Raw genomic sequence first — 9,961 nt, 5'->3', positions numbered from 1 at the left:
TAATGTTTATTCCCCCCCCCCCCCCCCCCCCCCATGAGAATCGGTCAGCCCCAACACACATGCAGTACTAGACAGATCTAATAACCTCATGAACTTAAAACTGTTTTACTTTTTTTGTTTGTTTGTTTTACATTTAAATATTGTGTCATGATGCTGACCATTTGTTTAATATTTGATAAGTGTATGTAGTGCTTCATAGACTGCATGCTTAATAAAAATAAACCTTATTTACATTTAATTTTTTTCCCTTTCACATTTTATTTATAGGGTTCCCACAGTCATGGAAAACCTGAAATGTCTGGAAATGTTAAACTAGTGATTTCCAGTCTTCTCGACATTTTCTACAGTTGTTCTGAAATATTTCATCAGCTAAAACCGCAACTATGCCTGCATGAAACATCTTTCTGGTTGTGGGACATTTTGAGACATTTACACAATAATATAGTTTGTCTATTCATTCATGTACCTGACAATGAAAAATCATCCAATAATCATGATCATCTAGAAAGGTTACAAAAAAAAAAACCGTTAAAGTGTTAGAACCCCATATTTAATTAGTTTATCACGTTTTTGTTCTTGATGACCTCTTATACCCAAAGACAATCATGTTACATGGACAGCAAGTCCAAATATTACAGTATTAATTTGGGTGCTCTTTATGTGTTTATGCTAAATGTATTGTGCCATTTTGTAGTATTATTGAAATGTGTGACAGTCACTGATCTCTTTCTCGCCAGCTACTAAAAACGTTTTCCATTTTGCAGGTCCTAAAATAAGAAGTGTGTCCATGGTGTGTCTCTCCATAGTGAGGTTTAATTTGAATCTTATGTAAAGAACAGATGGATGTTGTTTAAAGCAGGGTAGAGCCAGGTGAGCGTATCTCTCTACCCAGCAATACCTGGCAAAATGTGATGTTTAGAGGGATAATTTACAACACCAGTGTTGACATATTTTAATGGAGTAATTTTTGTAAACAATTAAACCCATTAACTCGATATTGTGTGCAAATATAACTGAATAAAAGTATGGACATCAGTATTTCCATGTGTGAAAGGATAACACTAATGTGCAAAATCTCTAACGTTAAATGTGAACCTTCCTTTTTTCCCCAGTACTAGAACTTTCCATGCGAATTGTCTGATCGCTCTTCCAAACGGCACTTGCTCAGAGCTCTCTTAACAGAAATGTTTCACCTTTGACCTCGGACACAAAAGTGTATAGATCCAGATATTTTTCAAAAGTGAAAAATTGTGCTGATAAGCTACATAATTTTCTTGACAACTGAAATGTCTTCTCCTCAGATGGTGTTGTTATAGTGCAGAGCTCATGTTTGGGATACACGCCCATGTTCTTTTTCAGACTTACATAACTTGGCAGCGAACAGGGGTCCAGATGGCTTGAGACGTACGTAAGATTGCTGGAGGTTTGCACACTCAGACGCCCACAAGCTGTTAGCTGCAGAGACCGAGAAGAAGAGCACTTCTGTTTTGATGAAGCTATGAGATTCTCAACATATTTATATCTTATACAGGCTTGTTCACATCTTTATATAGTGTTATTTTATTTTGTAAGTAATAAATAGAGTTGCAGTATCCACACAGCAAAAATTGCACCTACACAAGGAAAGAGGACGTGAATGTTTGTGTGGAAGTGTGAAAATCAAACCTCAGCTCCGTGAAATGTGTCCATGGTGTGAAAACAAGATATCAAATGAGCAGTTCTGTTTAGTCTGACTCAAAAGTGAGGCGAGAAAAATGCATAGTCAGCAGAATATTGTTGTTATATAGATGATATCCACGTGAGAGTGGAGTTATATCCCAAGGATTACATCTCAGTAACTTTCTGTACGTTCGTTTCAAATCAGGATAATGTTATAGAAATGTCATTGTCATATTTTTACTATAACGGTTTGGTAAAAAGTGAATAAAACCACATTAAGACACGAGTCAGCAATACTAAACTTAAAAAAAAAACTTTCCAGGATAAAAGGATTGATCACAAATAACAGGTTGTGGCAGGCTGTCGTGTTTTATTATATAATTTCATACAATTAATTCAATCTGTTGGCCAAAAAATTTTTTGTACGTTTTGTTACCGTTAACATTTCTTTTTTTTATGATTAATTTTGAATGCTTTATGGAATAGTTAAGCCAAAAATGAAAATTTGCTGACGTTTTTATTTTCTTCATCAGAACAGATTTGAAGAAAAGTAGCATTACATCACTTGCTCGCCATTGGACCCTCTGCAGTGAATGGGTGCCGTCAGAATGGGAGTTGATAAAAAAAAAATTAAAAAAAAACACAATAATGCACATGTAATCCACACAACTGCAGTCCAAAATTAACGTTTTGTGAAATGCAATACTTTTATGGCAGGTTCCATTGTGACAAATTGCCCCATATAGTGTGACAGTATTGCTACTGCGGCAATGAACGGTCTCCTTATTTCTGGGCAAAGATGATGAAAAAGTTCAATAGCTTTTCTTTTTTTTTAATCAGAGACAAGAAAATATGTGCATGTACAGAAATTGACAAAGTCAAGAATAAATCCACTGTGAGAAATATTCACCGGAGTAAAAGCGTGACAACCACCCCAGTCTCTCGTGGCTCCCTTTAGCTGCTCAAACACGTCACATGTCTCTGAAAGTGTTCAATTTACTACTGATGAAAATTAAGCATGTACAAATTAAGGACATGTACAAACAGATTAAGCATGTACAAATTAAGGACAACGAGTGACGAAAACACATGACACATAGTCCTGTTTTAAAAAAATGTTTAATGTACATCATTTTGCACAAGCCCTGACATTTCAAAAAGCCACATATATGCAGCCATTGTGAAATAATCATCCAGCATTTTCAGACTCTTAAACCATAATGTCTTCAGGTTTTATGAAAAGCTCAGTTAAAACGGCAAAGCATTTACTTTGTGGTTAAAGCCAAGGCAGGGCTTGTGACGTTGCATCGCTGGAAGATTGTTTACTGAGCACTGCAGTGGAGAAAAATACATTCACATAGTGAGAAGGGCAGAAGTGCGTTACAAAAGAAATATAGAAATAAAGAAAAAAGATGACACCAGCCTACATTCTGCTGCTCTTCTTTCAGTGCTGCTGTGTCTCAGGTAAGAAAACATTCATGATTTAATGAAGTTCATAAGATGAGGATCTAAATAAAGAATCACTGTAAATATTATATGGACATAATAATGACTTCAATTCTTTAGTAACACTTTAGATCTTGAAAATATCATATATAAATATTTTAATATGTGTAATGTACACCACCTTTCAGCATTCAGAAAAGAGGTACAAAAGCTGTCAGTGGGGTGGTACCTTTTTAAGAGGTACTCTTTTCTTTTTCCTTATTCACCCCTAAAAGATGCATATTATATGCATATTCGCGGCTCGAATCAAGTTCAAGACATTGATGCTTGCATATAGAACAGCCACAGGCTCAGCACCCGCCTACTTCCACTCACTACTATGAAACTACATCCCCTTCAGAAGTCTGAGATCCGCTAGTGAGCGACGCCTCGTGGTACCATCACAGAGAGGCTCAAAATCACTTTCCAGAACATTATAAAAAATAAAAATAACTGAATCCCTGACAATTTTCAAGCGACAGCTGAAAACTCATCTCTTTCGAAGCTACTTGACTTCATCATCATCATTATAAAAAAAACAAACAAAAAAACAAAACAAAAAAATTCTCTCTCTCTATTTATTCCTTCTCTTTCTAGCGTGTACTTATTTGAACAATGTCTAGAAACTTGGTATTACAAGCACTTCCTGTATCTGTTTGCCTCTTTAAGAAGAATCGCTTTATGTATCCCCAAATTGTAAGTCGCTTTGGATAAAAGCGTCTGCAAAATGACTAAATGTAATGTAAAATGTAAATATTAGTACATTAAAGATACATATTAATACCTAAAGTATTAGTTCCTACATGAGAAGTTACTGTTCCAGTGACAGCTTTTGTTCTTTTTTTCGTTAGTTTTTCTTTCTTTTCTTTCTTTCTCTCCCTTATTTTATCCCTTATTATTCTGCAAGGACACATTAAATTGATCAAAAGTGACAGTAAATGCATTTATTAAAAAGTTAGAAAATATTTTGGGATATTTAGCCTATACTAATATTGCTTAAAATAAATGATATTCTTTTGAACTTTCTATTCATCCAAAAATATTGGAAAACATAAATATTAATAAAAATTTCCATGGAAAGGCTACAGTTTCCATGAAAATATTAAGCAGTTCAACTGTTTTCCGCCCTGATAATAATATGAAATGTTTTTAAGCAGCAATTTAGCATATATTATTTCTGAAGAATCAAGTGACAATGAAGACTGGGGTAATGGCTGCTGAAAATTCAGTTTTGTCATCACAGGAATAAATTACATATTAAAATAAAGTATAAAGTATATTAAAATACAAAACAGTCGGTGTAAACTGGAATAATATTTCACAATATTACTGTTTTTCCTGTATTTTTTATCAAATAAACGCAGTCTGCTGAAAAAAAAAAACAGCTGGCTGGTTTTAGCTGGTCATCCAGCCTGGTCTAGGCTGGTTTTAGAGGGGTTTTGGCCACTTTCTTAGGTGGTCAGGTTGGTCTTAGCTGGTCAGGCTGGGAGACCAGCTGGAACAGCCAGCTAAAACCAGCTTTACCAGCCTGGCCAGGATGAGATCAGCTAAAACCAGCTACTTCCAGCTTAAACCAGCTAAGACCAACCAGTTTAGGCTGGTTTTAGCTGTTTTTCAGCAGGTAAGCGCAATAGACTTATTCCCCAAAATTGAAAAAATATTACCAACCTCAAACATCTGAATATTAGAGTAACTACATTAACAGCTGACAGCTACTTAACTAGTTAAAGTTATGATAGTGTTATCATTTACTCTAATTAAACAGGGCAGCTTGGAAATAACTTCAGTCATCTGGCTAACCTGGCATTGAAGGTTTCTGTCGATAAAGTCAACAGGCAGTCCAGCAATTTCAACCTGCACAGGCCAACAAGCAGTGTGGTCCGAGAGGTAATATGTACTTTTCTTTAAAAAAAAAAAAAAAAGATATATTAATATATAAATTTCTATTTGATCTGCCAACAACAAATACTAGCGCTAGACTGCAGCCTCAGGAATCCTCTCAGCAAAACAAAGTCAAGCAGTTTCTCATAGTGCACTACCGTCCTCTAGTGGTTATATGAACTCAAGTCAACAAAGAACTGGGTTACACTTAACCCTCACTAAAAAAATGTATTCACAAAAAAACAAACATTATGCGGCCAATATATAGCTACTTGCCCTCGTTCGGCTTCAAATCCGTATGCTGTTTTTATTTAACACAAAAGTTATTAAGTTATTAAACACAGCATTCTTGACCTCTGTCAATCTTCAAAGTAAAAGCACCATAAATTTAGGTTAATTTTAGGTTAGCCTAACGTTTGGGTTTGTAACTTCTGACAAACAATTTCAATAAGAGAATATTCTGTTTTTCATTTTGCTTGTCACGCATTCCTAAATTCAGCTATGACTAAATAGTCCAAATAATCTTAGAAAGTCAAGGAAGTTGACCTCCCTGCTGAAAAAAACAATAGAAACCATCACAAAAAAATCTAATGGTTTTCACTACAAATACCATTATAAACATTGCAAACATCAACTTTTAACCATTAAAAAATGGTTTCCTGTAGTGTGTTTTGTGACATTAAGATTTAGTGGTTTTAGCAATCCAATAGAAGGCGACCAATTACCAGTAGTTCCCATTATATAACCAGTAAAACCATTACAAATTATGTGATGGTTTTTCTTGTTTTTTTTTCAGCAGGGCTCTGTATGTTATCAAACATTAATACTATTTTGAAAGAATAGCATTAGAAAACGGATTAAATGACAGACTCATTTGATCTTTGTCATCGAAGATCACACTGGGACGTGATAATACATATGATATCCTGCTTGATTTCGGAATAAAGGAGACAGTCTGTCTGAAATATACCAGGAGACCATACAGGAATCATTGCCATTTCAAACAGGGACGTCTTGCGGTAAGACAAGGTTTAATGTTTTTACGGTCTCCCTTCTGGTTGTTGCAGGTCACACATACACTTCACTAATACCAACATCATACTAAGATATTTCTCACCTTTTCTTTTCTTCCTCAAGTCAAAGAAATTGTGCTCCAGTCTTGTGCGTGTTGGCAGCATTTCTGTTGCTCCTCTGGGCATCAGTTGTCTGGCTGAAACAGCTGCGCTTGGGTCCAGCTCAGAGTCCAGCAGTGAAGAGGTCATTATCCAGCGGACAGGACGGGTTCCTCTGGGCTCTTTGTCTTCAGGAGTCATTCTGTGTCGAGGAGAGTTTAACTGTTCGAGATTACTACTGTGATTTCATGAAATGTGATTACAATAGACAGACAAACAGATAAACCTCCAACTGATGTTTCAAATAAAACAGTAACTTTACATGAAATTGTTTTGCTTTAAAAAGATACATTTTCAACCAAGAAAATACTATAATGAAATAATTATCTCCTTATTTCGCTGTACATTCTGTGGTAAACAAACAAGGAGTGTCTCTTATAACATTAAATGTGTAAAATTAAAAGTGTGTGTAGTTAATTGCTGCAGTATAGCCTTAATCTCTTGAGCAATGTTCAACCCAAGGCACATTCTTTTACAGTTCCATCATAGTTTAATCAGGCATATAAACGTGTGCAACACATATTTGTAGCTAGCTATATTTGTAGATTTTTAAAACATTATGCATGTATTATATAGTGTATTGTCCATAATGGACTAACATTGTTATTCATTGTAAATCAAGAGGATTCAGCATAAGAAGCTTTTAATCGTATGATGATAATGAACCATCAAAATAACAAGAACTTGGACAACATTCTGTGTGATTAACACATTTATATTGTTCACTTTAAATGTAACAGACATTTACTTCCCCATTTATTTAACTAAAGGTTCCTGACTTTAAGAAGCAGCATTAGCTCTGTACTCCTCCCTGTAAAGAGAACTCTATCTATTCCTACATTTCATTGCTCAGCCTTTCAAAATGAAAGACTTTTGGAGATGCAAAACCAACAGGTACATGTTTTCTCAACCTATGCATTCAAGTTTGTTAGAGGGATGACAATGATAGTAGGCACACAGTGAATTTTTTGCATTGTAAGTCAAGTAAACTTGACATGACACCTTTTATTTTGTGGCTATGGTCTTAAAACCCTACAAAGTGCTCGATCTTAGGCAACCATACTATGGAAGCATGCATGCTAGATTAACGTCAGTACATTGTGGCATTGCCATGACGTGAGAAATAGATGTTCCAGATATGTGACACACTTTAATACAGCACTGAGTATAGACAGAGGTCAAAATAAGGAGAACGACATCACTTCCTAGTGTGTGTTTCACTCATGCAGAGCTAACGCACATTGATAAAGTCAGGAACTGCAGCTGTATGTACAGACAGATAGCAATGTAACCAACATAAACAGACATCACATCCCATCCCATTCACAGGCCAGCTACACGCCGAGATGTACTCAAGCGGCAACAGGCTCATTTTCATCTTTGTCTAACATTTGGACATCTTCATGAAAAGTAAGGGTCCACAGCAACACAACATAACAGTTTATCAATAACAATGGTAGCTGTTTTTTTCTTTCTTGACATTTTAAGTGGAAGTTTCTAAACCATTTAAATTAAATGTGGAAAGTGTGGTAGAATACTTCATTTAGAATGTATGCTACACAAGTGCAGTTCCCACATTGGGATTTGCACATCTAATGACAAGCAAGGGCGGCACTATTACCAGGCCCTCGCTGTTCTTCTGAGAGTGGATCAACCAAATCACTCAGACGAAATGCGCACACGCACACACACAAGCATCGGTTCAACAACCCTTATTTTCTATTCACGTTTAACGTTTACAGTCAAGGGTTTCAAAACTAAACTTTAAAATAAGAATATATTTCAGGTATTAAATAATTTCATATAAAAAAGTACAAGTTCCCTCCCACCCCATTGTTCCACATATATATTTTATCATACATACATTATCCCCTTTGCTCCTCACAGCAGTGTCCATGCAGTACCTATAATAACAACGTCAGTCTCTTTTTCTGTTTTTTTGTATATCTGCTACACTTAATAGCAAAGCAGCACAAACACGCAGAGAAGCTTATGTATAGATGGTTTGGCTTTTTCATATTGTGGTTATAATCGGGGGTTAAAATGAGCAGTATTTTAATGCAGACGTTTCAGCTGTTGAAGATAAACGGAGTGGAAAAGGAGAGTGGCATATCTGTACTCAGCACATGTCCCAACTACCACTCGCTTGTCAGTTTAGTGTTTTGGTCCCTTTTGGGTGGAGCCGGCGGAGGACCCCGCCGTAATGTTGCATAGCCTGAGATGTTGGCGCTCATGTATCCACCCTTTTTCTGCTGGCCCAGCAGCAGCTCTGGAGGAGGGGGCGGAAGGGCCATATCGTCCATGGTGGTTACTGGCTCCAGCTTGGCCGAGATTCTCGAGGACGTGAGGGAGCCATGTCGAGTCATGGACTTCCTTTTGAGAGTTCTGTTGAGGTCTTCCAAGAAGTTGGGCTGGATTGACAGACTGGCCTTGGGGGAAGTTGGTGGGATCTGAGAGTTAAAAGAGGACAGAGGCATCTGTTGAGGAGGTGGAGAAAGGGCAAGTGGCTCGGGTGGGCCACTGCTGTGGCGGTGCATAGTCGGAGGGGGCATTTTCTTCAAGGAGCTTTGCTTCCATGAGGATGTGGAGCTGGAGGAGTGTTGGGGTTGAGGGTTCACCACAGCCACTTTGGGAGCCCCGGTGTGCAGTTCTGATGGGAGAGGTGGAGGAGGCAGGAGTTCTGAGTCTGGTGGTGGAGGGGGAAAGTCACATTCGGAAGGAGGAGAGGGGAAGTCTGAGCTGGATTGCTGATATTGACCTGGCTTCCCCTGGAGAGCCAGAGGCAGATTAGCCAAGTTGATCTTGCCTGGTTTTCGAGGACCTGCGGAAGAGTCCTTGGAAGGTGATCCTGTCGTAGAGGATGGAGTTGAGAAGGAGCTGGGAGGGGCTTGACTGGTTTGGGCAAACATGCTGACCAAATCCTCCACTTTCTTGGACTCCTGGTACTCAATGGAAGAGGTGGACATCATGCTGGAGTTGCGCTGTGGAGTTGGAGGGGGCTTCTTCCCTCCTGAACCAGTAGAAGAATTTGACGACGTCGATGGGGACTTCTTGATTGGTGATCCCATCTTGCCAGAAGGCTGTGGGGCAGGAGGGGGACTTGGAGCAGGAGGTGGAGGGAATTCAAGGGTACTCTCTGGTGGGGGTGGAGGAAATTCAGGAGATTGTGGTTGAGCTTGCCCTCCTGGCTGCCATTTTGGTTTGTTTTTTACCACAGGAGGAGATATGGGACATTTAGATCCATCAGGGGCGTCAGGGAACTGGTTTACAATCTGCTTTACAAGCGATTGGGTGGGAGAGATGGGGGCAGATACAGATGCAGCTTTGGAAGAAAGGCTATATTGCTTGGGAAGGATAGGTGGAGGTTGATTGGGGCTGTGACCACTGGAGAGGCTTTGTTGTTTCTTCATGGTGGCCGGAGGGGTTGGAGACAAAGAAGGTGGCACAGGGGAAATGGGGGAAATGCCGTGGGCGGGTTTCGGAGGCGTTTGGGGTGGAAACCCACCAGTGAATGTTTTAGGTGGGGCAGGTGGACCTGACTGCTGAGGGGGTGGAGAGAAACACACTGGAGGAGGTGGCGAAGGCTCTTCATCTTGTTGGACAGGTGAGAAGTCATAGGTCATATTAGGGAACTTTTGAGCTAAGAACTGCTGGAGCCCATTGGTGCTGAGGGGAGGTGGGTATTTTAACTGTTCTGGGGGTGGTGGTGGAGGCAAGTAGCCATTGCTGTGTAGGTGAGGTGGAGGTGGCAGCTGGTCTTCCTC

General features: G+C 38.8%; 2 protein-coding genes across 2 annotated transcripts in view; one reads left to right on the top strand and one right to left on the bottom strand.

The window, feature by feature from the left end:
- Positions 1-2,977: 2,977 nt before the first annotated feature.
- LOC107688760 (secreted phosphoprotein 24) lies at positions 2,978-7,077 on the top strand. Its single transcript, XM_016486521.1, has 4 exons — positions 2,978-3,123; positions 4,910-5,031; positions 5,919-6,044; positions 6,163-7,077. Exons 1-4 carry the CDS (start codon positions 3,072-3,074, stop codon positions 6,379-6,381), a joined length of 519 nt encoding a protein of 172 aa, XP_016342007.1. The 5' UTR covers positions 2,978-3,071; the 3' UTR covers positions 6,382-7,077.
- Positions 7,078-7,672: 595 nt separating this feature from the next.
- Positions 7,673-9,961, bottom strand: part of LOC107688759 (ras-associated and pleckstrin homology domains-containing protein 1-like) — a 70,516-nt gene continuing 68,227 nt past the window's right edge. Inside the window, exon 18 of the mRNA XM_016486519.1 lies at positions 7,673-9,957. Within this exon, the coding sequence (XP_016342005.1) occupies positions 8,333-9,957 (1,625 nt within the window). The 3' untranslated portion in view covers positions 7,673-8,332. The remainder of the gene's footprint in view (positions 9,958-9,961) is intronic.

Source organism: Sinocyclocheilus anshuiensis, unplaced genomic scaffold, assembly GCF_001515605.1.
Source record: "Sinocyclocheilus anshuiensis isolate Anshui unplaced genomic scaffold, SAMN03320099.WGS_v1.1 scaffold9, whole genome shotgun sequence".
NCBI lineage: Eukaryota > Metazoa > Chordata > Actinopteri > Cypriniformes > Cyprinidae > Sinocyclocheilus > Sinocyclocheilus anshuiensis.
The sequence above is the reverse complement of the archived record's forward strand: the minus strand, read 5'-3'. Positions and strand labels throughout refer to the sequence as shown.